Raw genomic sequence first — 27178 nt, forward strand, 5'->3', positions numbered from 1 at the left:
GAGGTCTTCATTCCTGTTGGAGTTGGTACTGAATGCTTGAATGAGAGGAAAATTCACACGACCATTGACAAATACACGAAATGTTCGATAGGCAAACTTCATTGTCTGGCATTATCTGATCCAAGCAGCAAACATTCATGCGAGACATTCAGATACCCAAGAAATCCTCAGCTCACCGCTATGCCACACCTCCAGCTCCACCACAACCCCCCCCCACTCAATGCTTCACCAACCACTCCAAAACCCTCTCCGCAATCTCTGCATTATTATTCTCCATAAAAAACATATGCCCATTCCCCCGAATCCCCACGTCGGGTAACTCCAAATCCTGCACCTGCACCCCCGCCTGCCTCAAATACCCAACCGTACAATAATCATACGGCGCATGATAACTCGCCTCGGCCGTAACCAGTAACACGGGCACCTGCGCAAGATTAACCAGCCTCTTTGCCGGCTCAGCCTGCATGATACAATCAACGTGATCCGCATCCTTGGCCGGCACTACCACTTTCTCAATGAACGAAGCGTTGGGGCCAGCAGGCGGATCATAGGCGATTTCCAAATCGGTAACACCCCAGGCCCGCGCAGGCCCAGATGCCGCGACTCGATTGATAAATGGCGGACCCGAAGGTTCAAGCGCGACTATACTTTTCGTCAAATGCGGTCTTGCATCACCAACACGCCAACCATACGCGCCAGCCTGGCTGTGCGTCACGACGTGCGCCACACCGATTCTATCAAGCAACGCGGTATACGCTTTTGCGTTTTGCGATTCGAGAATGAGCACGTTTGTTTGGCGCTGGACCTGGGTGGCGTAGAAGGCGTCGAAGACGGCGTCGCCTGCTTTGCCCGTGCCGGGCCATTGCGTGTGCAGTTTGGATTGCGGCCAGCGCGCGTGTGATGAGATGGCTGTGAAGAGCGACTCTACACGCGCCGTGCTGGCGATTTCCATGCTGCCGAGACCCGGGAACCAGGGGGAGCGGCCGCGAGAGGGCTGGTCGGTTAGGTAGACGGTGTAGCCATGGGAGAGGAAGAAGGAGGCCCAGCCCGGACGGCCATCGGGTGTTTCGAGGAAGTTTGTTCCTGTTTGGCCGTTTCCGGCGATGAAGACGATGGGCGTGTCTTGAGTTTGGTTGCTTGGTGTGAGTTTTTCCACGTAGATCTGGTTGAGCATGTACTGCGCTGTTTCGTTTCCCACCTACACATTTTGTTAGAAAGGTGTGGTTTTGGTTGAGTTTACTTTACTTGCCGTGAGATTTGCATACTCGCCGCCTACGTAGAAGTACTCGCGACGCGATGCTACTTTCTCAACGTAACCCAATGCAGCAGCTAGAAAGTGCCCGCAAAGCACCAGCACTGCGGTGCTTAGGTGGATTGCTCCCATCTTGTCTTTTGATCAGAGAATCTTGCTTGTTTGTGATGAGCAGCATGGTACGACCTAGGAGGTGGGGAAGGGCCGACTGTCGAGGTGTACATACTATGTAATCTTCACTCAAACAAGGGCGCTAAAAGCATCTCACTCATATTTAGCCGACCCGCTCATCTTGGCATGCGGAAGCGTTTATGTGTAACCCCACGGACTTGGATTCCGTCAACATAAGATCTCATTGTATCTAGGGTGATTCGGTGCAATGTTTAGCAAAATCTAAACGTATCTAGCATGCCGTTCCTAGGCCGGATTTCTATACTTATTCCGTGTCACATATACGCTAGAGAGAAATTGTTGAACAAACTTGATTTCATCAAGCCCTTCTACACAACTCTAAGTGGGATCAGTACGTGGCTGGTAGGACACTTAGTCGGCCGCCATCTGTGAGCAAAACATTTCCGTTAATATAGGCACCCGCTCTGCTTGTCAGGAACAACAAAGCTCCCGCCATATCTTTGCGGTCTCCAACTCTTTTCTGTGGAATGTATTCCCTTGGATAAGACTCTTTGAAATTCATGTCGGCTGTAATCTCACTTGGGTACACTGCATGTTGTTAGCATGTGGCACAGACAGCCCATCAGCTCTCATGACACTGGCAACTCCAGAATCTTCCTGGTGATATAAAGTGAGAGATGTGCAACTTACATCCCGGCGCAAGGACGTTACAGCGGATGCCGAATGGCACTAGCTTAGTGGCGAGCTGCTTCGTGATGTGTATAACTGCTGCTTTTGAGCCCGCATACGCGAAACCCGACATTAGAACCCGACTGAATGCCCCGGCACTACTGACACAGATGAACTGGCTATCTTGCTCGACATTGCCAGCCTTGTTTCCCTTGTCTAGCAATTCAAGGAAAGCGATGGCAGTGAAGAAGGCTCCGTTGACATTGACGTTGTATGATTGATTGAACTCGTCTGAGTCCCAGTTCCACAAGTAGTCTTGCGTTTCCTTCAGCGTTGCATCTTCTTTCAAGTAACGCATTGTTGGGCCAATGATGCCAGAGTTTGCGACTACAACGTTGACGTAACCAGTTTTTTCAGCGATATGGTTGGCCGCTGCGGCAAGATCTGGCTTCGAAGTTACATCTGCTTTGAAGTAATGGATGTTGCCATGTTTCTGCACAGATCGATTAGTGAATTTGATGATTGTCAGTGGAGTTGAATCGCCGAGGAGGTTCAGAGACGGAAGCAAGCAAACATGACAGTGCAATAAGAAGTACCATCCAATTGTGAAGCAATGAAACTTACTGCTGTAGCCGCAGCCTCTTTCAAGACCTCTTCTCGTCGTCCGAGGATGTAGACGATTGCGCCGTTGGCTTCTAAAGCTTGAGCAATCATCAAGCCGATACCTTTGGATTGGTCAGTCCAGCAAATGACTCAACGGTCCAGGAGCATTACCTGTCCCTCCGCCAGTGATGACGGCTACCAAGCCTTTGACATTAAAGAGGTTGCCCGCGTCGATATCCGCCATCGTGATGTGTATTGGCTCAGGAACGAGATTGGCCTATTGTTGTACACGGTACAAATATTGAAGAGGTTCAGTTAAAAGTGCGGGAGGAATCGGATGCGGATCATGCGGCTGCGCGCTACTACTAGTAGATGACATGCTTCGCCTGCTGTAGATAAGGCCGAGAGATACCCCGTGCCAACGCATCCGACTTTGCATCCTATATCCTCACCACTTCCCATCACATGATACCATCACGCTCACAGAGGGACTACCTACATAATTAGAATAAGATCTAAGAAGGCTTTTGAATCTTACAAAAGCGGGCCCACCTGAATTAGCGGCTCTTGCCTTGAGATTAACCTGTATCCATTTAGTATCTCATTGCGAAAATATTACAGCTCCGCGGCAGTGCACCGGGCTGAGTATGGTGTGCTGCGAATCTGCTAGGCACAAATAGGTATCTGCAAGTGCCACTCTCTAGGTAGTAAGTGATGCGTCCGATCGACCACGTCAATCGCCCAAGTTCTCAAAGCAGGCGCCCTTGGGTATCGAAGTCTCCGTTGGTCAGTAGGGGCCAGGGTATCCAAAGTGAAATCATCGTCTTAGATGTTCGTAGCATACAGCTCAGTCCAAATGGGTGCCATTCTAAGTTACATAGTCTGAAGATTGGAAGCAGTATATGCTTAGGGCGTGGGGTCGGCTAGCGGGCATAGCCCGTATGGATCCGCCTCACGGTAATAGGGTTGGTTACCTGGACCAGGCCAGAGAGAGGAAAGCGATACATGATCCGATACTAATTTGTTCGTGTTGGTGTCGAGGTGTCACAGAGCGCGCGGGAGCTATCCTAGGACCGAGGTTCGGACTAGTAAACCCCATGGATGCGAGCTATCTCCGTGTGGGGTAGTAACACCCAAATGGGTAATGCGGGCTGCGCGTATCTGCCTAGGTGGCCCAACGCACCGCCACCTTGTCAACACTTGCTTGGCTTCTCTTTCATCCTCTTTGCCGTTCTCTGGGTTACAAGTTGTTTGTTTATTCATGCCTTAACTGACAGCACCTAATCGATTTCTACTATCTTTCCAGCCACCATGGGCCTTTCCCCAATTGAGCAGCTACCCGTCGAGCTCCTACAGCACATGTTCATTGAAGCAGATTGCAGCCTTGCGTTGCTGCAAACATCCCCGTATATCGCAACACGGCTCTCGTCCGAATACATCTATAACTGCACTTGCGACTACTATCTGACTGAGGTGCATGGTGAGCATAGCAAGCAGTCCGCGGCGCAGACCTACATCTTTGCTTCCAAGTGGATGACATGGGACTTCTTCAAGTCGTGGTGTCTGCGGCGGTTCGGCCCTCGAGGTTGCTTGTGTGATCGCAAGCCAGAGGAGGGCTGCTTCGATGCACAGTGGCCCCCGAACTTTCATGATGCGACGACTATGGTCTTTTCACGAAGTCATTTGCCGCGCCTTGCTTTTGTCAAAGGTCGGCTACCAAGAAAATTGCTGCAAGGCCCATGGTCTCAGGACAAGATCGAGTTTCTGCGGTTCTTGTTATGGACTACAAGCATGAACATTGATTGGTGTAACCCTGAGATGGCCCAATTAGCCGTCCAAGGCAGGCTCCAGGCGATGAAGGAACGAAACTTGGAGGCAGTAGAGCTGTTTAATAACAATCGGCGACTAGGCAAACCGCCCAACTTGGAAACAGTGCATTTTGCTGTCGTAGAAGCTGGTTGCGATCGCTCCGTCGTGTACGATACATTGGAGGGAGCGAATATGTGGAATCGTAGTACTGATTCTCATTACGCTGAAGAGTTGCACAAATGGTGTGACGAGCAAGTTGCAGCTGGTAGTCGAAAGGGCTTATGGCTGCGTAAAAAGCTGGAAGAGTCACTGGTTTTGAGAAAAGGGGACGTCGTAAATGAATACGATCCAGGGAAGACGTATCCGCGAAAGTCATCTCTAACCACTGAGACTGAGGACTATGATGGCGGACCAGATGACCAGTTAATAGTCAATGAGCTTGAGTGGAACAAGGTAAGTTAGTATCTCTTTTTTTCTCACCATCACAATGTCCGTATTCCTCCAGGATAGAGCGTTCCGCATGTATTCAGCATAACCCCTTGAAGTGTGGCTGCCGGAATCAAAAGGTAGCGACATTACCAAATGTTCGAATCATGCAAGCCATTGGTATTACATCGCGAGAGAACGGAGCTGTAGTTCCTTCGTTTCCTGCCTGGAAATTGCGCTTAGAGCTAAATATGCTCTAGGTGATACCGCAGCGAGGATGGCTCATTGCAAGAGCTACGGGCTACAACTACCAGACCATCAATCATAACCTCAGCTGGCCTGAGATCACTCGGCATCCCGGATACCGCATGTATCGAGGCCCCAACTCACCTCGCCGATTACAATGCTGGGTAGAGCACAGCGGAGCTTCACGGATCATTGACTTGTGGCTTTGTCCACCTGCTTCGCGCGAAAGTACCCCTGAGCTTCGCCAACGCCGGACCTCTTTCAAGTACATTTCTTGAGTTAAGATGGAACGGTTGATGGGAAATGATTAAGCAAAAATATCTTGTACTCGTTGATTGGGTACGATGGCTTAAGGCACATTCAACTCCAATCTTGCACCTACGCCAAAACCTCGACACAATAATCCAGCTTTTCATTATGGAAGTTTGTCTCTTTGAACTGCAATTCTCGCCCCATTGGTGCCCAACTACTTTGTCTTTTATTTCACAGTCCAGTGAACATTCTGCTAACACTGCACTGCAGCCCTATCTTCTTTTCGGCTGGTTCAGAGTTTCACCATTCCGAAGAACGGGAATTCACGGTGTCACAAGATCTGACCTCGGAGATTACTGGGTACACATCTACGGTCAGCGCCGTTTGTGTAAGGGAAGCTACGGACACACAGTCACGGATGGACACCATTTCTGGCTGGAGATGTGGGTCACGCAGACCAAGCAGCAGACACATCTACAGGGCGAGTGAGCAGTGAATTTCTGTTCCATCTCCAATCCAGGGACCCAAGAATTGAGCAAGTTGGTATGATGAAGTCTAGGATATCCAGATTTTCTGGCCCAAAAACATCTTTGCAAAACCACGCTACAACTTGCTCTTCGCCACACGACCGACAAAGCCACAAACTGGCCTGATTCTAACCATTTCAACCGTGTCCGTCTTATTTGCCGTGACCACCCTTTGGAATTCTGTAAATGCGTCGTCATCTTGCAATACACCCTCTATGCGAATACTCTTCGCTTCTTTGTCTTCCGATACCAGAATTGCACCAAGTCCCTCCAAATCACTTACGGCTTTCCCAAAGAACCCCTCCCAGTCTCTTCTTAACTTTATGGATTCATTGGGCTTCGAAGGGACGTTCAGCAGAGCAATAACAGGGATCGAAGAAATAGATAATGTTGAGCCCAGCATCGTTTTATTTACAATAGGACAATTGTGCACTTCAGGGGGCTGAGCGAGAATTTCTCCGGTAGCGAATAGTTGAATAAGGTCTTGTACTGGTTTGGCAACCATATGTGCATCGCTTGCCGCTTGGTTTGCGTATCTGGTCTCCATCAGTATGTTCTACAATCCTGGTATACTTAGACAGAAACAGACTCTTCAATCATGTATATCTCATTTCCTGCCTCATCATCGTATGGCAGGGCACACACATACTGCAACACCTCGGGCTCGTTTGGTGTTGTGTAGTCGATGATCTTCTGAAAGGATTCGATGGCCTTTTGCCGGGCTTGTGCGTCTTTGCATACAAGTCTTGCAGTAGTAAGTATGGACGCCATTTTCAAACAGTATATCAATCACTACAAGTAATGATTTTGTCCGGAACCAATGGGTTTTATAAAGCATACGTACCAACCCCGCAAGCTCGGAACTGGGAGTCCGAGACTTCGGAATAGGTGACCCGTACCTGCATTCACACTGCGTGGCTGAAACCCCAATGGCTCTAGGGTTGACACACGGCATCTTGTACCAAAGGGCGCGCTGCCCATGACTTACTGTCAGCACACCTCCAAACACAACATGCGCCAAAGACAGACCCTCGCGTCACCACGTGAGCTCGCGTATCCTGACGTCACCAACCCATTACCCTTGCAAACCACCAGACGCGCCTTCCTACCTGTCTAGTAGCCCTTCAACTTCCCAAAGTTCAACCAAACATCCCATGTCCCTCGCCCGCTACATCCGCTCTCTGCACCCATCCTTCTCCACCCCATGGCGCACATACTCCTCGCTCAATCGTAACAGCAGCATACCCTTCAACTTCTTCTCCGGCTTCACCGCCGCCACCATGGCCTCCTCATCGCCCACCAACCCCTTCCCGTCAACACCATACGCCCCAAAATACGACAAATGGCCGTACACTGCCTCGGATTTCCAGCGCTACGACGAGAACCCAGATGGTGACTTCTACCGGCAACCGCGGCTAGTTACGCATATCGATGATGCGGCTATTGCGCGGTTGACGCAATATTACGAGACGGTTTTGCCGCGAAAGGGCGAGGTGCTGGATATGTGTACGAGTTGGAAATCGTTTTATCCGCCAGCTGTCAAAGAGGCGATTCAAAAGGGTGAAATTACCGTGTATGGAGTGGGTCTGAATAGAGAGGAAATGGCGCTGAATGGGTGTTTTCTGGGCAAGGAGGAGCGGTGGAGGGCGCTGGATTTGAATGCGCCGCCGCATGATGTTAGAGCGGGGTGGGAAAGTGAAGAATTGCAGTTTGATGCTACGACGTGTGTGGTCAGTATTGATTATTTGAATGAACCGTTGGAGGTTTGTAGGAAGTTGCTTGAGGCGACTAAGGAGGGCGGGAAGGTGCACTTGGTTATTAGTAACCGATGTTTCCCCAATAAGGTTGTCAGGAGGTGGTTGATGCTGGATGAGCGGTCGAGGTTGGAGTTTGTGGGGGGTAAGTTGAGTGCTAATGCTTTTGCTACTGAGGTGTTTGCTGACTTGATAGATTATCTTCACTTTTCTGGGTGGAAGAATGTAGAAATCGTTGATCTTTGTGCGAGGGATGAAAAGGGCATGCGAGTCACAGACGACCAAGGTACGGTTCTTATACGCTCACCACATCTTCCAGACCATTTGGACCCACTATGGGTAGTCCGAGCTACGAAGCAGGCGTAGTGTACACGAGTGTATGTGATACATGATTGATTCCTTTTTTAAATGTACTTTTATGAATTGCTTGGTCTGCGCTAGCGAATATTTGTTTTGTAAATACAAGAAACTCAATTCCAGAGCTTCTGATACCGAACCTTTGTACACATTTCCCTCCTTATCCCTGCTTCGCCCACGGCTCCAGCGCATCAACCAACTTCTTCCACTTTCCCCCTTGCCATCCACAAATGCGCTCCCACTCGGGCAGCGTCGCCTTCATAAACTGCAACCAACCCCCTACAATAACATCCGCATACGTCAACTTTGCGCCCTCCAAAAATGGTCCCTGATCCTCAAACCGCCACATCTTGGCAAAGTCCTCCATATCCGCCTCGAAAGCCTGCACAATCCTTTCTCTCGCCTCACCCTCGACACATAGCTGGTCCCAGCTGTCCATGTGTAAGCGCTGCACAAACTCCCTCTTCGTCTGCTCCGCCGTCTCAGGATTCCACGGCATATGATTCGAGCAGAGCACCACATGCTTTGTGAACAGCGCATCGACGTGCGCGTTGAAGACACGGTAGACGCCGATTGTGTTGGGAGAGGGGAATAGGCGTTCCCCGCTATCTGGGTACGCGCGGTCGAGGTACACGGCTATGTCGAAAGAGTCGCCTACCCAGGTGTCGCCGGAGGAGGAGTTGGGGTCCCGGATCATGGGGAGGGTGTAGAAGTCAGAGTTGTCTGGGAACTTGCGCACAGGGTCGACTTTGTGCGCGAGACGGGTGGCTTTTACGTCGGGAAGTTCGACCCAGTTGGTTTTGTAGGGGACGGCTTTGATGTTGAGTGTGTAGCTGAATTATCATTAGTTGGGCATAACTTTCCTCGCTGGTTGTTTTTCTTTTTTTTGGCATAAACAGAGGAGAACTGAAGGAAAGACAAACCGTGATTTCCAGGGATTCGGAGCGTAGCATCGCTTTGGGGGGCCAGAGGCTATATCGAAGAATTCAATTGGGGATTCTGGTGCTGCCATTTTGCCTGGATGGTTGGTCTGTGTGATGTTGCTGGTTTCGAGGAACCTTGTCATGCGGAGATGAGGTGCTGAGAATTGGTAATGTCTGCGGGGTGGTAGTTTGCCCTGATGTATATATGTATATGTTTCTGCGCTGGCCAAGGAGCCACAGCATATATTTACGTCGTTAGGCGTTCACAGACCAATCAATTGGACAAGGGATGAGTCGATATGATACATGCGCAGCGCATGTAGAGTAGTGGGGCGAGGCGAACCGACGCTAATCTTGCGCAGACGCCCTGTACCACACCTTCTCAGCTTGTGAAGGCGTAAACTAGTATAGAAACCGGAGTTCGGCAAGGATTACAGTCTTATGCACACGGCTTGGTTTGGTGTCGACGCTTATTTGCGGCCTTTTGTGGGCCATTGTCGTGGTTGAGCAAAGATGAGCTGTTGTGGCTGTGTTTTTTGTACGACGGAAAGGGGTTGGCGGGAATACAATCATAGACTCAACCTGCTAAAGTCTTCTTAGTGCACAACCACCGCCCTTGGTGAGGGCCTGCATCATTTGTACGATATCTATCATCGACTACTTGCGTGCCCATCAAACTCTACGCTTCAATAACTTCCCGCAATGCCTTTGCACTCTTCTTTAACAGCTCCTTCTCCTCGCTGCTCAATGGCATTGGCACACTCTTTACAATTCCCTTCCTCCCCAAAACCGCCAACACACTCAAACAAACGTTCAGATCATCCTGATAGTGACTAACTGGCCGGATGTTCCTCTGGTCGAAAAGTATAGATTTGCAGATACTGGCTGCGACCCCACCAATACCATAATTGGTCGCACCCTTACTTTGAATAATTTTTGTCGCTTTATTCTTGGTTTCTTCTGCAATGGCCTTCTTATCAATGCTTTGACTAGATTCAATGGCTTCATCGAGAGGTACACCTCCAATACTAGCAAGGCTCCAGGCGACAAATTGAGATTCGCCGTGCTCGCCCAAGACGTAGGCATCGATACTAGACGCTGCGACTTCAGCTTTCAGGGCAAGGATACCACGGAGGCGCGCTGAGTCGAGGAAAGTGCCGGAGCCGATGACTTGCTGTTTGGGAAGTCCAGAAAAGTGTTGGGCAAAGTAGGTAAGTACATCGACAGGGTTGGCGACGAGAAGCAGGACAGTATCTGGACGAAAAGGTTTCATATCGCTAATAGCGGATTCAAGAATAGCTTTGTTGCGGCCGATGAGGTCGGTTCTGCTCTCGCCTGTGCATTGATGAATTCCTGAGACATTGCCAATGTTTTTCTATGCTTGATTGATGTGTACCTTTCTTTTGCTTTGCGCCGGCGGTTATGACTACAATATCGCACTGCCCGGCTTCTTTGTGTGTTCCTGATCTTATGCGCGTTGTGGTGTTTCCATGAAATGTGGCATCGGAAAGGTCTTGTACCTGAGCATCGCGAACTTCTTCTTTTGGATCCACTATCAAGATGTCACCCGCGACCGGGTCCATGATGAGTGAGTAGGCAATGGTGGCACCTACATCGCCGGCACCAAGAATAGCGATCTGTGAGGTGAGTTTCGGATCTCCAGACATAGTAGAAAAGGGAAATGTAAAATTCAAAGGAAAACGTAGTGGCGGGATTAATGAGTACCTTTTAGCTTGATTCTTCTATTAAACCAACTTGTGACCTACGTCATTCTAATGGCACTAGTGTCCATGCTATCCGTAGATAGCCCTGTAATAATTTATGCGATCTTTATGCATCACTGCATGACGCCACACCTCATTGCATACCTTCCGTGAAGCTGTAGCAATGACGAGCGGCCCACTGTAGATGTATCGGCCTGCCTTTAGGCTTATGCATATTCGGAATTGCTGGAGATCCGTCTCGTGAATCGTGTAGACCTTCGAGGTGGGCGCTGTGATTTTTTCCGAGCTAGCTAGTAGATGTCTTAGCATGAGATACGGACTTCTTATGCAAAACTGAAGAAAGCATCGCGAAAGTCAAGTACATTCACGATACCTTGGGTGAAGCAGTTGCGGCTGGTGCAGCCGTCTTCTTCTTCCGGGGCTGTGTCGAAAGACCTTTCTTGAGCAGCAAGGGTATGACATCGGAGGGCTTATTGCGACTGATTGTCTTTCGACACACGGGACATTGCGAACGTTTAGTCTCATGGGGACCTGTGCGGTTCTCGCCGGCAATGAGGGCTTCCATGAGGCAGGTGTGGCAGAACAGATGGCCTGATGGGAATCAGTACAATTTCAATATTCGTGCATGTAGAGTAGGACATACCACATGCTGTAGCTGTGAGGTCGGTGGGATTGTCCATGCAGATGACGCAATTAAAAGAGTTGAACGTGGTGAATGCCTCATCAGGCCTGGCTTGCGCCTTGACAGCATCCTCGCGTTGCTTCTGCAAGACCTGTTGGACTGACGAATTCTCAGTCAAGTCAACTTCTTCCACCGTGACAGGCTCCACGCTCTGCTGCTTAGCCTCCTTGGCCGTGCCATCTTCTCTCTTGCGCCGCTTTGCTGAGGGGCCTGGTGTAGGCGACTGTCTCTTCCTTGTGCGAGGGGGCGAGTCTGGAGCGCTGGTCAGGTCTACGTAGCCATTTGCCAGGCGGTCGGGTCGCTGTGAAGCCTGTGACCCCTGTGGATGTGCTCGCGTGGTAGGAGGCATCTCTGGTTGTAGAGGGCGGTAGGGTCGCCAGTCAAACGGGGAGTATCTGCCGTGGTCGAGGCCGGCCGGGTTGAGGATATGGTCAAAGAAACCAGTGCTGAAGGGGAGAGGCGGAGCGCGGTAGGGCTCCTCGGACTGGCGGTCGGCGGCTGTGGCTGCAGTGGCGGCTGCAGTAGCGGCGTATTCGTCGTCAAAGAAGGCGCCGATGCCTGAGGGTGAAGGCGAAGGCGAGGCGCGACCGTCTGGATCGAGGTTGTCGGGCGTGTGGGACGAATGTGTTGGTGAGGCGATGTCATTGTCGTCCAAGTGGGCGTGGTCGGCCGACATGGTGGCGCAGGCGTCGACCTACTGAGCGGCAGTGGCGGCAGCAACGGCAGCAGCCTTTTCCTTCACCGACAGGATCGCGAGGCCAGCAAGGGGCCTGGGCATGGTGTCGCAGAGGCCACCGGGCCGGGCGTGCTGCACAGCAAGAGATGGGCGAACGGGGGTGCATGCAGTGGTCCGCCCGCATAGGGCTGAGAGGCTGAAAGGTTGTGGCGTAGTAGGCAACGCCAAGCACAAGAATAGTTTGGTCGGGCCTCAGCACCATGACGACACAATCCGGCACCAGAGCACTACACTGTACAAAACTTCTCGCGACACGGCCTGAATGCGACGAGGTACAGCAATGCGCTTGATCGACGTGCGATGATGCGCTGCTCAGGACGGCCGTTGACCGCCACTACCGCTGCCCGCAGGTCCTGTCCTTTTGCTGCGCAAACGCCTTTTGCAAATCCCCCACTGCGACGATGCCTCGCCACAGCCCCGCCACCATCCAGTCGCAAGAGCAGCACCACCAAGAAGACCAGTCTCAATGGTATGTCATTGCCGCGATGCGATCCAGTTCCTGCATACTAAGACTCTCCAGTCCCCTCGGAAGCCCGCTTCAGTCCCATTGGCGTTCAGCATCTTTCTTCCCACATCCACCACCAAGTCTTTCCTGGCGCAGAAACCAAACCCCCACCTGAACTCATAGCTCTTTCCAAGGATCACCTCACCCGCCATGATTTGCTGGGGAAGAACCAGGATCAGAGCCCGCCTGTCGGGTTCGATATGCCCGAGCTGCAGGGCACGACACTGGACGAGCACTTCTACAAGCTAGGCATGGACGCTGCTGAACCCTATTTGGGCATGGCAAAGAGGCTAGTATGGGCAAATCCACCACCAAGGCCAAAGCAATGGGTGCGGCAGAGCGGCTGGACCAAATACAACAGCGACGGGACGACGGAAGCAGTACAAGTGCCAGACGAGACGATGCTCGTCTTCGATACCGAAGTCATGTGGAAAGAGACATCGTTTGCGTGCATGGCGTGCGCCGCCAGTCCGACAGCGTGGTATGCTTGGTTATCGCCCTGGCTACTAGGAGAGTCAGAGTCGGATCGACATCTCATTCCCTTTGGAGACACATCAACACCGCGTGTCATTGTAGGCCACAACATAGGCTATGATAGGGCTCGTATAGCAGAAGAGTACAGCATATTACAGTCGAAAAACGCTTTTGTTGATACCATGTCGTTGCATGTTGCTTCTAACGGCATGTGCTCGCGGCAACGTCCCTCCTGGATGAAACACCAGAAGAGCAGAGAGCAGCGCGACAAGACGGCTACTGCTGACGAGAATGCAGATTTGTCCTCGGTGCTGAATCCGGACATACTACCGGATGAAGAAGAGCTTTGGATGGGAAGGAGTGCAATCAACTCGTTACGAGACGTAGCCCAGTTTCATTGCAACATCACCATAGACAAGGCAAAGAGAGAATACTTTGGCGAACTCGATCGCGCAGGTGTGCGTGATATGCTGGATGAGCTGCTCAACTATTGCGCTGCCGATGTAGAAATCACTCATCGTGTCTATCAGAAGGTCTTTCCACTCTTCCTCGAAACGTGTCCACACCCGGTCAGCTTTGCGGCACTGCGCTTTTTGGCTGCCGAAATACTGCCCGTCGACGAGACTTGGGATGCTTATATCAACAACGCAGAGGCAACGTACCATAGATTGGACAACGGAGTGAAAGAAAGGCTGGTAGCGCTTACAGAAAAGGCACTGGAGGTCAAAGATCAACCGAATGTGTACAATAACGATCCTTGGCTAAGCCAGCTGGACTGGTCAGGCCAGGAAGTGAAGATGGTCAAAGGAAAGAAGAAGGGCGACCCGCCTCGACCTGCAGCGCGACAGAAGAAGCCAGGCATGCCCAAGTGGTACAAAGATCTTTTTACCAAGAGTGATGGCCCCATGAATCTTACCGTGCGAACTCGATTGACGCCCATATTGCTGAGGCTGGCTTGGGATGGCCACCCTCTGGTCTGGTCAGACAAGTACGGGTGGACGTACCGAGTACCCATGGACGAAGTGTTTGCCTACAACGAAAAGGGAATCAAGGAGTTGGACATGTCTCAAGAAGAAAACCTGAAGCTGCGTGACGATACTGCGCACGCGTATTACAAGATTCCACACAAGGACGGTCCGCTTGCAAGATGTACAAACCCGCTTGCCAAGGGTTATCTACAATATTTTGAAAAGGGCAAGCTAGGGTCCGAGTATGGCTACGCCAAGGAAGCATTGGAGATGAATGCTTCATGTTCATACTGGATCAGCGCGAGAGATCGAATCATGTCGCAAATGGTTGTGTATAACAAGGAGGCAACCAATGCACCCAAACTGACATCTTCGTCTGCCAAGACGGGAGGCAAGGTTGGGTTCATACTGCCACAAATCATACCCATGGGTACCATTACGAGGCGCTCGGTTGAGAACACATGGCTGACTGCGAGCAATGCAAAGAAGAATCGAGTGGGGTCGGAGCTGAAATCGATGGTACGAGCACCCAAAGGATACTGCTTTGTGGGAGCCGATGTCGATTCACAGGAGCTATGGATTGCTAGCTTGATCGGGGATGCAACCTTCAAACTGCACGGCGGTAATGCGGTTGGTTTTATGACACTAGAGGGGACCAAGGCGGCAGGCACGGATCTGCATTCGCGGACAGCGTCCATCTTGGGCATCTCGAGGAACGATGCCAAGGTGTTCAACTACGGTCGCATATACGGTGCTGGGCTGCAATTCGCCTCGACACTGCTGCGGCAGTTCAATCCCTCGTTGACTGACGCGGAAACGTCCAAGACGGCAAATGATTTATATCAAAACACAAAGGGCAAGAAGACGACGCGGAAGGTGCTACGCGAAAGACCGTTTTGGCGCGGAGGTACGGAATCGTTTGTCTTCAACCGACTAGAGGACTTTGCAGAACAAGAGAGGCCGAGGACACCAGTGCTTGGGGCAGCCATTACCGAAGCGCTCCAGAGACGGTATCTTTCCAAAGGCGGCTTCATGACTTCACGGATCAACTGGGCTATCCAGTCTTCTGGTGTCGACTATCTCCATCTGCTTATTGTATCCATGGACTACCTTACGCGTCGGTACAATCTTGACTGTCGGCTCGCCATTACGGTACATGACGAGATCCGGTATTTGGTGAAGGACAAGGACAAGTACAAGGCAGCCATGGCGCTCCAGGTGGCGAATGTATGGACACGAGCCATGTTTGCACAGCAAATGGGCATCAACGAGCTTCCACAGTCGTGCGCGTATTTTTCAGCAGTGGACATTGACCGCGTGTTGCGAAAGGAAGTGGACATGGACTGCATTACGCCGAGCAACAAGGAAGCGATACCCCACGGAGAGAGCCTTGATATCATGGCACTGCTTGACAAGGGTGCAGAAGCACGATTGAAATCATCAACAAAGCCAAAGGATGCACCAGCACCGCAGCAATATACACACGCCTTTACACCGCGTACGCCGATTATCAAGACGCTGTCGGGGTCTGACAGTGCATCGCCAATGGCGCTTGCTTATGTCAAAGCACAGATCACATCGTCGGACGAGGAGCTGTTGGAGATTACTAGACGGCTGCGAGCGCCAGTTGCTCGGCGGACGAAGGCGTCGATTGAAAAGGAAGAAAGGGAAGCGGCGGAGCTGCTCCAAATAGGTCATCGCCTGGATGTCAAAGAGTGGTGGGGGCATGTTCAGGAACCAGCAGGTAGCAGAGACAAGAGTGTGAAGAGGCCAGAGTGGTGGCAGAGCCAGTATGCGTCGCCTGGCAACGGGCCTACGGTGAGGACGGCAGGGTGGTAAAAGGTGACGTGCATCTGTAGTCGCTACCAGCGGCTGTTGTTTTGTTTCTTTTGCCATGTATTTTCTTCTTCTTCTTCTTTTTCTTCTGTTGTATATGACTTGTTGTATTATATGGTCACGAGCCTGGCATGTAAAGAAAGATTGGAAATAGGTACTTATGGATGCATGGATCGGGGATGGATCGGGGGTGGGGTCTTGGTCATGCATTTACGAGGCGCATAAACTACCTTGAGCATGAAGGCGCTAGCAACGTGTTGGCAACGCGGAGTATTTCTTGTTTGTTTATTTGTTTGCGCAGATAACGAGCTGATGGCGACGAGTGACGAGGACCAGACTTTTTCTGACCGCTCATGGCTACGAGGATAGAGCCTGGTGACACGTTGGCGGAATGTCATGTGGGGTGTGGGAGAGGAGTGGGATGGCATGGCATGTCGGAGCACTCATTCCGCCGACGGCAGACCATGGGATGATGCCACGCAGTGACCAACAACTGCATGGCTGGCAAGTCTTGTCGCGCTGCGCGGAAACATGGGATCTGGATTACGAAAAGCGCACTATACTCACACTACGCTGGGTAGCCGTCTTGTTGAGGCTGAGGCAGTGCGTGGCAAGCAGCCAGACGGAGCAAAGCAAGAGGATTACTGTACCATCTTCTCGGTAGATTCGTCTAGAAGGGCCGGCATCCGTGGCGTGCCGATGCGACGGGCGGGCAGGGTCCCCTTTTTTCTTAGCCCGGCCATGCATCTGCATCACGCTGCTGCCGGGCAAATTACGGGTGAAAGAGGCTCAACCTCAGCTGGTACACCGAGGTACATGGCGGTACATGTCCAGCCCCGTGTGTGCTGTTTACAAAAAGCACAATCCGCAGTGTTTTGGCCGCCGACAAAAGGCCAGGGGGAGGGGGGGGCAGGCTGATGGACAGGCTTGCAGCATGGAAGCGGTTAGGAGCTGAATCGTGAAGGTCCATGCTCCCCCGCAACCCCAAGTTCTGAGGCGGTGGATTTCTATTTTTCCATTTTCTTGTTCCGCAAAGTATCCCTGCCCCCCCCATTTTAACCCCCCTGGCACGGATCGCTCACCGCCCACGCTTGCCCCTAAAAGTTTCTGCTCGCCGCCTTGTCGGCCTCGCCTCCTTTCACAGACCCACCTCAATCCTCGTTTTGTTGGCGTCCCACTTTCTTTATATAAACGTTTTTGCTCACACCCTCTTTTTTTTGTCCGTCACTCAGTTTCCCACCCCCAGACCACTCAGTCACTCGTCAATCGATAAGGACAGGACGTTGCCGTAGTAGTTTACTTTCGTTCAAACGGACTCTACTCTTCCAAGTGTCACCTTCTTTCGAGGAAAAACATTCACGACCCGACCCCGTTCGCTTCTACTAGTCATACGTGGCCCCCATTGTTTATATACATATATATATATATAAACCCCTCGCTCTTGTACACCACTCCACCCAAAACAACCAAAAAAACACACGCACAAATCCAAACATGTTCGCCCGCATTGCCACCCGCGCCCCTATCACCGCTGCCTTCGCAGCCAAGCGCGTCACTCCCACCGCCATGCGCTTCAACTCCTCCAGCTCTTCCAGCAGCGCCGCCCGCATGATGGAAATGGCTGCGCAAGCCGAGCGACCCAGTACGTTACTCTCCACTCGCCCAACCACCTCCCCGGCTTCTTTTCTAACCCGCTCCTCTCACAGACGCCACCGAAGTCGCAGTCCCTGTCATGTGGGCCCTCTGCGGCGCCCTCACCTTCGCCGCCTGGAACCGCGTCAGCGAGCGCAATGCCAGCCACGAGGTTGAGAAGCTGCTTATCGTTTAAGCATGCTACGACCAACATAATGACGACATAACTACTTTTCTCTTCTACGATACCCACCCGACATATCATACCTACTACCGGCCTGTTGTCGTCACACATTCACACACACATATACACACCTCTTTTTTTCCTCCTCCTTCTTTCCTCGACTTGGATGGACGTCTGTCTTTTTTTCTTCCTCCTCTAACTTGTAAACACCTTTCTATTCTCTCTTGGTCTGCTTCGCATCTCTCTCTTTTTTTGGTTTGTGAGCGATGGAGAGGGAATAGAAATTAGACGGTTCGAAAAGTGGTAGAGCAAGTCTTTTTACGGCCTTGCCTTTGCTTGCTGCGTGGTCAGGATTCTTCTTTCTTGTGCGAGTAGATAGATCGTCTTCTCCTTTTTATTTCCTAATGGAAAATCCTTACTTGACTTGCTTGTATCACTCAATCCAACTTCAACCACCTTGAACACGGTAAATTCTTTTGCTGCTATCCATCTTACTCGCCCATTGTATTCATCATCTCCAACATGACATGGACATGTAAAACTACCATTGAATATATATACATACCACTACTCGCCATACCTCATCAGTTCTCAAAGACATACCAGCCAATCGAATACCACATACCATGCACATAATCCCCATAGCCACGACAAAGCCAGCAGCAAGGCAAAAGACGCCAAAGCAGAATTAAAAACATGCTACCATGGCAGCACTCTCTAAATTACATTCTCATAAAGTAAACACCCACACCACCTCGACTCAATCATTGCACAAGACCGTGTGCTTGTAAACCAAGTAGAAAGAAGAGGAAGAAGCAGTATTCACCCTTTTGCCCTTCTTCGTCTACTCTCCCAAAAAGAATTCCTTCACACCCATCAAAGGCGTCCCCTCCCCAAAAAAAAGAGATCCCTCCTCGTCACCATTAAATACTCTTTAATCCTCCCCAAACGCAAACCCATTCATTCCCATCATCATCACCCCTGCATTCATATTCCACTCCCCAATGCTCAAAATCATTGTTTCCCACTCTTCCGTTGCTTAACCCTCGACCCAATTGAATCCTGCTCCACCGCGACCGGATGCGCTGGCGCAGGCGTAACAGGGGCCATGTGCTCCACCTTCTCCATCTGCGACGTCTCCTTGTCGGCCGCATGCTCCTTGATCAGCTTCTCCTTTGCCTCTGTCTCGTCATCCGTCGGCTCGCACTCGCTGCGATCATCCTCCATATCCTTGTAGACGACAAACCTGTAGGCGATCCTGCAGATCAAAAAGCCCCAGAACAGGTTGACGGCTTGGAGCGAGGCAAGGAGACCGAGGGTAATGTACTGGCTGATCCAGCACTTGTATTGTTGCGTTTCCCAGTTGAGTTCAAAGGGGCCGACAGTTTTGAACGTCGTGAGGATGGACCAGATGATTTTGAGGTTGATGTAGTGGCGCGCGTAGCCCCAGACGAGCATGAAGACGAAAAAGTACGGCGGGACGATTGGCGAGTCGATGTAGTTTAGGCATTTGGACGACTACGTTTTTTGCACTTCATGTCAGTATGCACACTCTTGGCAATCTTTGCTCATGGTGCCATGATTGAGCGAGGGGGGGGGGGGGACATGAAAGACTTACGGCAAGGAAAAAGTCGGAAATGTCGTGGGTAATGTACACGGCGATGCCCATGTAGGTAAAGTGGAAGCGGTAGCTGAGCCAGATCAAGCTGACGGTGATGATGTGGTGCGCTACCAGCTCCTTGAAGTCCTTTCTCGGCTTCTCGAGCATCAGCATCAGCACAATGGCTTGCTGGGCCCAGTAACTAGCTTGCAGCAGATAGTACGCCTTGACGACGGCTTCGTGGGTTCGGTGCGGGAATCCCTCGTACATGCCAGTGGTATTAAAGTACCACACCGGAGTACGCGACATGATCCATACGCCAAACGGACCGTAGATAGCAAAGTACAGAGCAGTGTATGCTTGCTCCATGAAACGCGACTGCTTATTCCTGTTGCGGATGCCAAAGTGAAGGGCAATGGGGCGGATGAGACGCTGCATGCAAAACTCGCGGGTAAAGCTCAGGACAATGGTGTAGAAGCCAACGAAAGCAAAATCCCGTCCGCCTTTGCCATAGTGTAGGGGCGCATTGGGGTCGGCTCGCACGTGGGCAGGGATGAGGGGGTCGTCGCGTGCGAGTGGGTATGATAAGAAGAGACAGGCTGACAGTGGGTTGGATGAGTAAGGGTAGACGAGGTATAGCGACACGATGGTGAGAGTGAGGACGAGGGGGAGCAACCATGTGTGCCGAATGCACATTCGCTTTGCCTTTGACAGGTATCGACGTGTCGTCTTTCGTTTTGAGCGGCGTCCCGACTTGTCTGATTTCTGACAGGCTTGTCAGTTACACGTGGAGTTCCCCCCTCACGGCAATTCTGTACAGGAAAAAAAATACGGGTACAACACATACCGAGTCCATGGTCACTGGGCTGTGCAGCGGAGGGGTGACAGATCGATATGTGGCCAGGGACGGGACGTCAACATCGCCAGGGACGTCAGCGCCGAGGGCACTTGATTTCCTTCGGCGCCTAGGTGCGCTGCTGGGTGCAAGATTCTGCGGCAATCCGCCATTCAGCGGAGGAAACGGTTCCGTCATCGTGAAGCCGGAGCAATAATAAACAACCGCAGGAGGGCAGCGCACAAGGGTTTGCGGGAGGGATTGGGTAAGCCCGTGATTATATATGCGAATATAAGTACCGTCCAAACAACCACGTGCAAAGAAGACCAAGGCTGAAAGACGCTGGACGCAAGGAATGTGAGGCCGCCAGCAATCCACCGGAGTTATTATTGTGGGCACAGACGATGCAAGCAAAAGTTGTCGTCGGGCGACCGACTCCTTTCCCTGCCAATTTCCCGGCCACAAGTGGGGCTCGTGACACTCCCGAGCAATACGAAGCATCTGCGCCGATCGACTACTACTACGCGATGCCGCCCAGGGGTAAGGTTATGTCAGCATCGGCATCGCCAGATCCTCCCTTGACAACTACCATGCCTGTGGCCGAAACACAAATCGTGAGTAGTGGAGTTGACCACTTTGAGCCCGGACACGATTCCCGGATACGAGGCCCGGCCCGCAACAGTGCCCGCCCGTCTACCACGAGCCATGCAAGGGGACTTGTAGGCAATACCAGCCAAAGCACAAAGCCATGACCAGGATAATGAGTATTACTATCGGACAAAAAACCAAGGACATCGGAAACTAGCCCGATACAAAAAATACAGTCACGGCCTGTTTACCACTCTCGCTATGCATACCTAAACAGCCATCAGGCCTACCTCGTTGCCACGTATCGTACAGCATGAATACGTTCCCTGCCACCCAATGCTCACTCTGACGGTCTAAGCCGGCTTCCAGGATGCACATTGGTCTTGTGCTGCGGTGTCCCAACGCCATGTACAGGTGTGCCGTTGGCCTTGACCTGCTCTAATTTCTTCCCAGCAATTTCAAGACTCCTTTTCACTTCAATCGTGGGCGTGCCAACACTGCTCGCAGTCATGGTACTATCCATGCTTCCCTTCCGCGAGAGAACACCATCCTGGCGCAACAAGCCCTTGATGCCGCCTGCCTTGCGAGCCGGTAGTTCACCTTTGCCGGCTGTGGCCACATATAGCAGATACTTGAGGTTTGGCAATGTGTGGCGAATGTCCAGCGGCCGCAGTCCCAGTGAGTTTGAGAGAATCTCAATATTCTTGTTGAGAAGGAACACACCATACTCAAACCGGTATCTCACAACATTCTTCATGTAAAGGGGATAAGTACGTTGGTGGTTTTGTTGATTTTGTGAAATAGCCAATGGATCGTCAATCGTCGACGTTGACCCGTGTAACGATACCGGGTACGGCAGCATGACGGACAGATAAGGCGAGAGCAAACTGACAACTTGGGCCACGTAGCCTAGTGCTGCAGAAGTAACGTCTTCCTTTGCATCCTCGAACATGGAGTTTGGCAGCAAAAGTCCCCGTATTGTAAACGTCAGAGCTTTGCCAGGCACAGGCTCAATTGGGAATATCCTGAGCAAGTCTTCGCATACCCTTCGTCGTTGGCCCGCGATATCTTCTAGAGTCTTTTCCAAAGCCTCTTTAGTTTGGCCGATGTTGGCTCTTTGTTCAGAGATTTCACTTTCCGCTTTCAATTGCTGTTCCCGTCCAGCCTTCATCTTCTCTCGCCGGTCCAGGATGTTGGCTTGCAACTCATCACGTCTTCTTCGCGCAGCCGCAACACGCCGCTTTTCAGCCGTCACCGCGGCCTGTACTGTCCGCAAGCTTTCTTCTGTCTCGGCTACCGATTCTACTGTGAATATATCCTCTTTATTCGCCACGAGTATACCCTCAATCTCGTCGGCAATCCGGTCTCGCGTAGTCAGTGCATCTTGTATGCAGTCGTCGAGCGTCGAGAGTCTCATGAGGGCATCGTAAGAGGAAGATGGAAGCACTCGACCATCAGCATTCTCTTTTGGTGGTGCAAGAAGTTCTGGTCGCATCCTTTGCTGCACAGGTAGATCTGTGAAGCTAGTGTAGATGCCATCCGTCATATAGAAGAGAACACAGTTTTGTGGAAGAGGGTGTCTGAAACCTTCAAGCGTTTTGCCAATGAACTGAAGCGAGCAGAACTGTACAGTATAGTCGAGCAGGTATTGCCAGCTCTGCATTGTCTCGCTCTTGGCCCACACCCTGATTGTGAGCGTGTCCAGTCGTGTGACGCCCGGTCCACAGGGCGCGAGATCGAAAAACTTGAAGTTTGGGTTCATAGCCTTGTCGACGACTTCAGAAACGTAAATTGGGTCCGTTTGGTCCTCGATGTGCAGGGAAAAGAAGGTGTCGGCCATGCGCCCAGCAGTGATATCTTCCAGCTTCTTCTGGCGAGTCAATGGGCTCGCATTGGTCCACTCCATTGTAGAGCGCCTACGTAGGCCCCTCCCAGTCGCGGGCCTATTTGCTTTCTGGGAAGTCGTGGAGTCGCGCAAGCCATTGCTGCGCCGCACGGCATCGTCGGGTGAGGTGAGATCGCTGGATGAGCGGGAATGCGCCAGGCCCCTGCTCTCACGCAATGCCAGCGCCTTTGCCGGCGACTTGAAGGTGCTCGGGACGGCTTCATCGTCAATCGTCTTTCCGCGCGGCTTTGTGGTGCTGGGGGTCAGAGTAAGGTTGCGAATGGTGATGCCTTGGAGATGCCTGAGCTTGCGGTTCTGAAGGCTTGTTAGCGACGTCGGCCATGGGCAGAAGCTGTCTGACACACGTATGGCAGCAACCACGGGCGCTCGCGTGGTGGACGAGGGTCGGGCTGGCCAGCCGTCGTGAGCGGATCGCCAGCCATGTTTAGGCAGCCTGTCGCGAAGACGGACAGATGAGAAGCGAGTGCAGCAGCAGCAGGCGTCTCATGGGTGCATGGTGGAAGGCGAGGGAGGGCGGGGACGGCAAAGCAGGCGCATCAGCAATGGCATCGGCGCAGCCCATAATACGTGTGTGTTGTAAACGTTGATGCTGACTGCGACCAGACATACGCACGCGGAGGAGTCGCGCTGCACACGAGTCGTTGGCAATTCCGCGCGGGACCGGGCCCGTGCGTCGAATCCCAATGATTCTCGCATCTTTGCTTGCGTCCATGGCATGCCCACCGTAGGCTTGTCTGCTGGCCCATTGCCTTCACCACACTCGCTGCGGCCATGCCTCGCTCACTCGCCCGGCTCCGGTATAAGCCGCCGCTGAAGCCCATCTCTTTTGCACCCGCTGCAAAACGCACAACACCCGTCCACGAGGAATTGCTTCAGAAACGGGTCGCCGCCTATGTCCAGCGCCAGTCAAACCCCAAGCACCTCCGCCTGCAGACTGTCGTCAATGAAAAGGCCAGGCGCCAGGCGACGGGACAGCATGTGAATGCTCCCATCAAGCCCTACACCCTGCGCGACGTGGTGGACCCAGAAGGTACTGCTAAGCATGGCGAAATAATCTACATTTTCCGCAACACAAAGACCAACCAGGTCATCTACTCTCTCCAGGAGTTACTAGATGTACGACGCCCACAATGAATACATCGATTGGCTGTTGATTATCTACAGAACCATCACCTCGACCAACTGCCCTTTATTGGCAAGCACTCAAAGCCGCCTGCCCTGCGCCCAGACGAATGGGTCCCTCACTGTGTCGTCACCTTCCCCACCTCTGCCCAGGGCCATAGCGCCTTCCGCAAGCTGCGTGAATTCCGGAAACTGCATGAGACTGCGTGGGACAAGACGAACCCGGAAATGGTTTCCATGGATCGCAAGCAGCGTATCAAGAAGATTATGGACCAGCGGGCCAACACGAGCGCTGATCTAGCAGAGGTGCTGCGCATCCAAGAAGAGCATGGCATCCAGGCTGCAGAAGAGCTGCTAAAGCGCGAGCAAAAAGCCACTGCTGTGCTAGACAGGCGCTGGCAAGAAATCGACGCACTAGCCAATGCGAGCCTGGCCAAGGAAAAGCCAACTGACAACGTCAAGTGGCTGCAAGGCCAAATACGATCCATGGACCTGAAACTCAAGATGAGGCATCACCAGAGTGAAGCCGACCAGAAGAGCCTAAAGGCTACCAAGGAAGCTCTCGAGACCCGGTTACGCAAGTTGCAATATGCAATCAGAAAAGCCGAACAGTTCAAGAAGTTGCAACAAGAACTCGCAAAAAAGGCAGCGCCTGCTCAAGAGCCAGGTGCTGAAGCCAAGCTGGACAGTTTGAAGTCTCAAGCCCGAGTTTTGGACGAAGCACTTCAAAACCCAGACCCCTCTCGGTCCGCGTCAGACCTTGAGATGGATGCTCAACTTCTCGCTCAACAGCGAAGTGAAATCGACCTTCTTGAGCAGGCATTTGACGCAAAGGCCCAAGCCGAATCTCGTGACCACTACATTGCTCGTTCGGTTCTTCCAAAGGCTCTCAAGAAGACCCCTGTCAGACCGTACACGCTCAATGGTGTCTCAGTGCAATGGGCCGACATGCAAGACGCCCTCTATGCGGCCGGAAAATGGCCTGATGCTATTGAGCACGAGCCTTTGGAGATCAACAGGGCGCGGGGAGAAACTCTGTTGCTCTCGGCTGAAGAGTATGAGATTGAAAAGAGCAACGATGTCGGGCGGATCATGGAAGCTCTGCAAAGTAGAGGCCAGGCGCACGACGGCTTACGGTCAAGCTTTGAGCCATCAGGTGTAGCTCCGGCATTGAAAAGTAGCATACCGACATTCTTGCCCGTACGGAATGCCTTCAAGAGCGCTATAGCCTAGGGGTGGATGTACATTATGTAGATTATTGTCGTCGAATCTACCAAGGATTTCGGATACGCGCAGTGCCATTTCTTAGTCCATATGATTTAGTGCCCACCTTTTACGTGACGGACTAACTTGAACTTATTTTGCATCTGTTTCGGCAGACTCCACTGCTTTCTGCTCACCTGCCTTGACTTCTTCCTCCTTCAACTTGAGCTGGAGTTTCTCTAGCCGCTCTAGCAAAATCTTCTCCTTCTCTTTGAACTTCTTCTCAAACTCTTCATCATCTTCGTTGTTGAACGCCAGAGCGGTAGGTGTCTTATCTCCTTCTCCTCCAGTTTCCTCTCCGCTTCCTTCTTCGGTACTCTTTGCAGTTGCCTTTGACTCCACCAACGCGGCACGCTTCCTCTTTCTCACCCTGTCGGCCCATCTATTGCACTGATCCAATCTCTCCAAGCTGCTCTTCGGCCACAACTTATGAATATCGCCTCCCCTAGGCAGCGTATGTGCATCATCCGGCAAGCGTATCCAACCCAGCTTGTTCTCTGTAAAAATATGCAGATCGGGCACCATGAGATCCGGGAAATCCAGTGTACCCACTCTCACATCGTACACGGCCTCTTCATCCGGGGAAGCGCTCGTCACCCACATGTGCACCCGGCATGTGGAGCATTGCGCATGCACTTGGACGGCCCCGCGCCGGTTATTCATCTTGACAAATGCTGGCAGTGTGGACGACATAACTTTGACATTGTACATTTCTATCTTGAGAAACAGGCCGAATGCACTGCCGCTAAAGGCACGGCAGTCGGTGCAGTGGCAGGCATAGCAGAAGAGAGGCGAGGTGAGGAGTCGGTAGCGCACTGTGCCGCAGACACAGCCTCCTGTTATTGCTGGGAAGGTTTTGCTCGAGGGCATGACGAGGGAGTGGATGATGGACGTTTACTTAAGAGTAGTAGCGGTGCTGCCTAGGGGACGATTATGTCGCTTAACACCATGCAGATAGACGTACATATGTGGGGCGTTGCCAGCTCGAGTCATGATGACGTGGGGTGTGTGCCAAGATGGAGCATGCACAAGTCAGGGGTGCTAAGTATCAGACGGAAGGCACCATTCTTTGATGTATTACTCATTCTCCTGCAATCTACTTCTCTACAATAGCAAAGCCTACGGTCTGCAAATACTGCATTGACATCCGGCAGAGACACCGCAAATTAAAGGCGATTTCCTTCAAAGACGTTGACTATGCGCCGAAATCCGGTCAACGTCTGGCCGAAAGATTTGCTGCTTATGGATTGCAGGTTATTGTCAAGATGGCCTCAATCGAATTGACGCCGGAAAAGCCGGAGTTTCCAGTTGGCGGATGGTATGTTGAAGGACAAATGAACGAAAAGATATGCGCCACTTCCTTGTATTACTTGGACAGTGACAATATAACCGACGACAGCCTCTCATTCCGCATGCAGGTCCCCGAGGACATCGAGCGGTGGCCTGAATTCGATGTCGAACAGGATTCCGACCACTGGCTGGAGCAGATCTACGGCACTATATTGGGGTGCGCTAATGGTGGCCCTCGTCTACAAAACTATGCAAGTGTTCAGACGCGTCAGGGACGCCTTTTGGCATTCCCTAATGTCTTGTAAGTGCACGCCTTGTCGCTGACAAGTTGTCTAATTTTGACAGATCAAACAGATAGCCAGCATCGCGTTTCTTCTTTCAAACTCATCGATCCCACCAAACCTGGCCATTGCCGCTTCATCGCCCTGTGGCTTGTTGATCCTGCAAGACCCATCATCTCAACTGCAAACATTCCGCCTCAGTAGATGAGCTGGTACACAGAGTCCATCTTCGAGACCAGCGAATCAGCCCAACAGACTGTGCTGAAAAAGCTGCCACCGGATGTCATCGAGCTGCTTGTCGAGCTCGGTTGGCCTAGCATCAGTAACAACTGCGAATGCCGGCTCCCAGAAGAACTCATGGAACTTGTGCGCGCATATCTAAAACACGATAAATTTGCGCTGCCGATGACTGTGCAGGAGGCGAATGAGCATCGCTTGAAGCTCATGCGTGAGAGAAGTGCGTTTGTTAGGAAGAGTGACGAATGGTGGCAGGGACAGACGTATTGCTTTTGCGAGCATTGATGCTGGTGGGATAAGATGGGGGGTTTGTTAGAGGGAAATGCGGTTTGTGATACTTTTGAGCAGTGGGATATATAGAGTCA

The 27178-nt window shown here is 51.8% G+C and overlaps 13 protein-coding genes across 13 annotated transcripts; 5 read left to right on the top strand and 8 right to left on the bottom strand.

The window, feature by feature from the left end:
• Positions 1–217: 217 nt before the first annotated feature.
• Positions 218–1384, bottom strand: PSV08DRAFT_377723 (Alpha/beta hydrolase family-domain-containing protein; the record flags this gene model as incomplete). The annotated part of the gene is made up of 2 exons (XM_014227696.1): positions 218–1198; positions 1241–1384. 2 exons carry the CDS (start codon positions 1382–1384, stop codon positions 218–220), a joined length of 1125 nt encoding a protein of 374 aa, XP_014083171.1.
• A 188-nt stretch (positions 1385–1572) lies between these two features.
• Positions 1573–2984, bottom strand: PSV08DRAFT_6630 (uncharacterized protein). Its single transcript, XM_014227695.2, has 4 exons — positions 2828–2984; positions 2678–2778; positions 2075–2546; positions 1573–1972 (listed from the first exon to the last, which is right to left on the bottom strand). Exons 1-4 carry the CDS (start codon positions 2898–2900, stop codon positions 1773–1775), a joined length of 846 nt encoding a protein of 281 aa, XP_014083170.1. The 5' UTR covers positions 2901–2984; the 3' UTR covers positions 1573–1772.
• Positions 2985–3883: 899 nt separating this feature from the next.
• PSV08DRAFT_363895 (uncharacterized protein) lies at positions 3884–5503 on the top strand. The gene is made up of 2 exons (XM_014227694.1): positions 3884–4918; positions 5152–5503. Exons 1-2 carry the CDS (start codon positions 3968–3970, stop codon positions 5413–5415), a joined length of 1215 nt encoding a protein of 404 aa, XP_014083169.1. The 5' UTR covers positions 3884–3967; the 3' UTR covers positions 5416–5503.
• A 127-nt stretch (positions 5504–5630) lies between these two features.
• On the bottom strand, positions 5631–6687 carry PSV08DRAFT_377727 (uncharacterized protein; the record flags this gene model as incomplete). The annotated part of the gene is made up of 2 exons (XM_014227693.2): positions 5631–6452; positions 6506–6687. The coding sequence occupies 2 exons, from the start codon at positions 6685–6687 to the stop codon at positions 5993–5995; spliced, it is 642 nt and encodes a 213-aa protein (XP_014083168.1). The 3' UTR covers positions 5631–5992.
• Positions 6688–7070: 383 nt separating this feature from the next.
• Positions 7071–8036, top strand: PSV08DRAFT_353546 (uncharacterized protein; the record flags this gene model as incomplete). The annotated part of the gene is made up of 2 exons (XM_014227692.2): positions 7071–7815; positions 7867–8036. 2 exons carry the CDS (start codon positions 7071–7073, stop codon positions 8034–8036), a joined length of 915 nt encoding a protein of 304 aa, XP_014083167.2.
• Positions 8037–8187: 151 nt separating this feature from the next.
• Positions 8188–9039, bottom strand: PSV08DRAFT_353547 (uncharacterized protein; the record flags this gene model as incomplete). Its single annotated transcript, XM_014227691.1, has 2 exons — positions 8188–8860; positions 8951–9039. The coding sequence occupies 2 exons, from the start codon at positions 9037–9039 to the stop codon at positions 8188–8190; spliced, it is 762 nt and encodes a 253-aa protein (XP_014083166.1).
• A 395-nt stretch (positions 9040–9434) lies between these two features.
• Positions 9435–12164, bottom strand: PSV08DRAFT_403407 (uncharacterized protein). The gene is made up of 5 exons (XM_014227690.2): positions 11318–12164; positions 11048–11265; positions 10819–11007; positions 10347–10587; positions 9435–10285 (listed from the first exon to the last, which is right to left on the bottom strand). The coding sequence occupies exons 1-5, from the start codon at positions 12030–12032 to the stop codon at positions 9630–9632; spliced, it is 2019 nt and encodes a 672-aa protein (XP_014083165.1). The 5' UTR covers positions 12033–12164; the 3' UTR covers positions 9435–9629.
• A 154-nt stretch (positions 12165–12318) lies between these two features.
• On the top strand, positions 12319–16055 carry PSV08DRAFT_206155 (DNA polymerase family A-domain-containing protein). The gene is made up of 2 exons (XM_014227689.2): positions 12319–12561; positions 12613–16055. The coding sequence occupies exons 1-2, from the start codon at positions 12393–12395 to the stop codon at positions 15876–15878; spliced, it is 3435 nt and encodes a 1144-aa protein (XP_014083164.1). The 5' UTR covers positions 12319–12392; the 3' UTR covers positions 15879–16055.
• Positions 16056–18621: 2566 nt separating this feature from the next.
• On the bottom strand, positions 18622–20534 carry PSV08DRAFT_206157 (TLC domain-containing protein). The gene is made up of 3 exons (XM_014227687.2): positions 20133–20534; positions 19310–20056; positions 18622–19209 (listed from the first exon to the last, which is right to left on the bottom strand). Exons 1-3 carry the CDS (start codon positions 20322–20324, stop codon positions 18706–18708), a joined length of 1443 nt encoding a protein of 480 aa, XP_014083162.1. The 5' UTR covers positions 20325–20534; the 3' UTR covers positions 18622–18705.
• Positions 20535–20846: 312 nt separating this feature from the next.
• Positions 20847–23042, bottom strand: PSV08DRAFT_411031 (UV radiation resistance protein and autophagy-related subunit 14-domain-containing protein; the record flags this gene model as incomplete). Its single annotated transcript, XM_014227686.2, has 2 exons — positions 20847–22914; positions 22965–23042. The coding sequence occupies 2 exons, from the start codon at positions 23040–23042 to the stop codon at positions 21055–21057; spliced, it is 1938 nt and encodes a 645-aa protein (XP_014083161.1). The 3' UTR covers positions 20847–21054.
• A 293-nt stretch (positions 23043–23335) lies between these two features.
• PSV08DRAFT_314604 (mitochondrial 54S ribosomal protein mL67) lies at positions 23336–25208 on the top strand. The gene is made up of 2 exons (XM_014227685.2): positions 23336–23736; positions 23785–25208. Exons 1-2 carry the CDS (start codon positions 23392–23394, stop codon positions 24973–24975), a joined length of 1536 nt encoding a protein of 511 aa, XP_014083160.1. The 5' UTR covers positions 23336–23391; the 3' UTR covers positions 24976–25208.
• Positions 25038–25898, bottom strand: PSV08DRAFT_6668 (Mss4-like protein). Its single transcript, XM_014227684.2, has one exon. It carries the CDS (start codon positions 25873–25875, stop codon positions 25099–25101), a length of 777 nt encoding a protein of 258 aa, XP_014083159.1. The 5' UTR covers positions 25876–25898; the 3' UTR covers positions 25038–25098.
• A 372-nt stretch (positions 25899–26270) lies between these two features.
• PSV08DRAFT_363906 (uncharacterized protein) lies at positions 26271–27098 on the top strand (the record flags this gene model as incomplete). Its single annotated transcript, XM_066093055.1, has 3 exons — positions 26271–26596; positions 26658–26776; positions 26797–27098. The coding sequence occupies 3 exons, from the start codon at positions 26271–26273 to the stop codon at positions 27096–27098; spliced, it is 747 nt and encodes a 248-aa protein (XP_065948814.1).
• Positions 27099–27178: the final 80 nt, after the last annotated feature.

This window comes from Bipolaris maydis, assembly GCF_028858645.1.
Source record: "Bipolaris maydis strain C4 unplaced genomic scaffold PSV08scaffold_10, whole genome shotgun sequence".
NCBI lineage: Eukaryota > Fungi > Ascomycota > Dothideomycetes > Pleosporales > Pleosporaceae > Bipolaris > Bipolaris maydis.

What these genes read in the sequence shown, in the direction of transcription:
- PSV08DRAFT_6630 (XM_014227695.2), bottom strand. Translation starts at nt 2,900, where the DNA reads ATGGCGGATATCGACGCGGGCAACCTCTTTAATGTCAAAGGCTTGGTA. An exon ending in CATCACTGGCGGAGGGACAG is followed by an intron (nt 2,779 to 2,827) that starts GTAATGCTCCTG and finishes ACCAATCCAAAG; the next exon opens with GTATCGGCTTGATGATTGCT. An exon ending in AAGAGGCTGCGGCTACAGCA is followed by an intron (nt 2,547 to 2,677) that starts GTAAGTTTCATT and finishes CGATCTGTGCAG; the next exon opens with AAACATGGCAACATCCATTA.
- PSV08DRAFT_363895 (XM_014227694.1), top strand. Translation starts at nt 3,968, where the DNA reads ATGGGCCTTTCCCCAATTGAGCAGCTACCCGTCGAGCTCCTACAGCAC. An exon ending in ATGAGCTTGAGTGGAACAAG is followed by an intron (nt 4,919 to 5,151) that starts GTAAGTTAGTAT and finishes AATATGCTCTAG; the next exon opens with GTGATACCGCAGCGAGGATG.
- PSV08DRAFT_403407 (XM_014227690.2), bottom strand. Translation starts at nt 12,032, where the DNA reads ATGTCGGCCGACCACGCCCACTTGGACGACAATGACATCGCCTCACCA. An exon ending in CCTCACAGCTACAGCATGTG is followed by an intron (nt 11,266 to 11,317) that starts GTATGTCCTACT and finishes GATTCCCATCAG; the next exon opens with GCCATCTGTTCTGCCACACC. An exon ending in TTGCTACAGCTTCACGGAAG is followed by an intron (nt 10,588 to 10,818) that starts GTATGCAATGAG and finishes CTCACCTCACAG; the next exon opens with ATCGCTATTCTTGGTGCCGG.
- PSV08DRAFT_206155 (XM_014227689.2), top strand. Translation starts at nt 12,393, where the DNA reads ATGATGCGCTGCTCAGGACGGCCGTTGACCGCCACTACCGCTGCCCGC. An exon ending in CAAGAAGACCAGTCTCAATG is followed by an intron (nt 12,562 to 12,612) that starts GTATGTCATTGC and finishes AAGACTCTCCAG; the next exon opens with TCCCCTCGGAAGCCCGCTTC.
- PSV08DRAFT_206157 (XM_014227687.2), bottom strand. Translation starts at nt 20,324, where the DNA reads ATGACGGAACCGTTTCCTCCGCTGAATGGCGGATTGCCGCAGAATCTT. An exon ending in TGACCATGGACTCGGTATGT is followed by an intron (nt 20,057 to 20,132) that starts GTTGTACCCGTA and finishes CAAGCCTGTCAG; the next exon opens with AAATCAGACAAGTCGGGACG. An exon ending in TTTCCGACTTTTTCCTTGCC is followed by an intron (nt 19,210 to 19,309) that starts GTAAGTCTTTCA and finishes CAAAAAACGTAG; the next exon opens with TCGTCCAAATGCCTAAACTA.
- PSV08DRAFT_314604 (XM_014227685.2), top strand. Translation starts at nt 23,392, where the DNA reads ATGCCTCGCTCACTCGCCCGGCTCCGGTATAAGCCGCCGCTGAAGCCC. An exon ending in CTCTCCAGGAGTTACTAGAT is followed by an intron (nt 23,737 to 23,784) that starts GTACGACGCCCA and finishes GATTATCTACAG; the next exon opens with AACCATCACCTCGACCAACT.
- PSV08DRAFT_6668 (XM_014227684.2), bottom strand. Translation starts at nt 25,875, where the DNA reads ATGCCCTCGAGCAAAACCTTCCCAGCAATAACAGGAGGCTGTGTCTGC.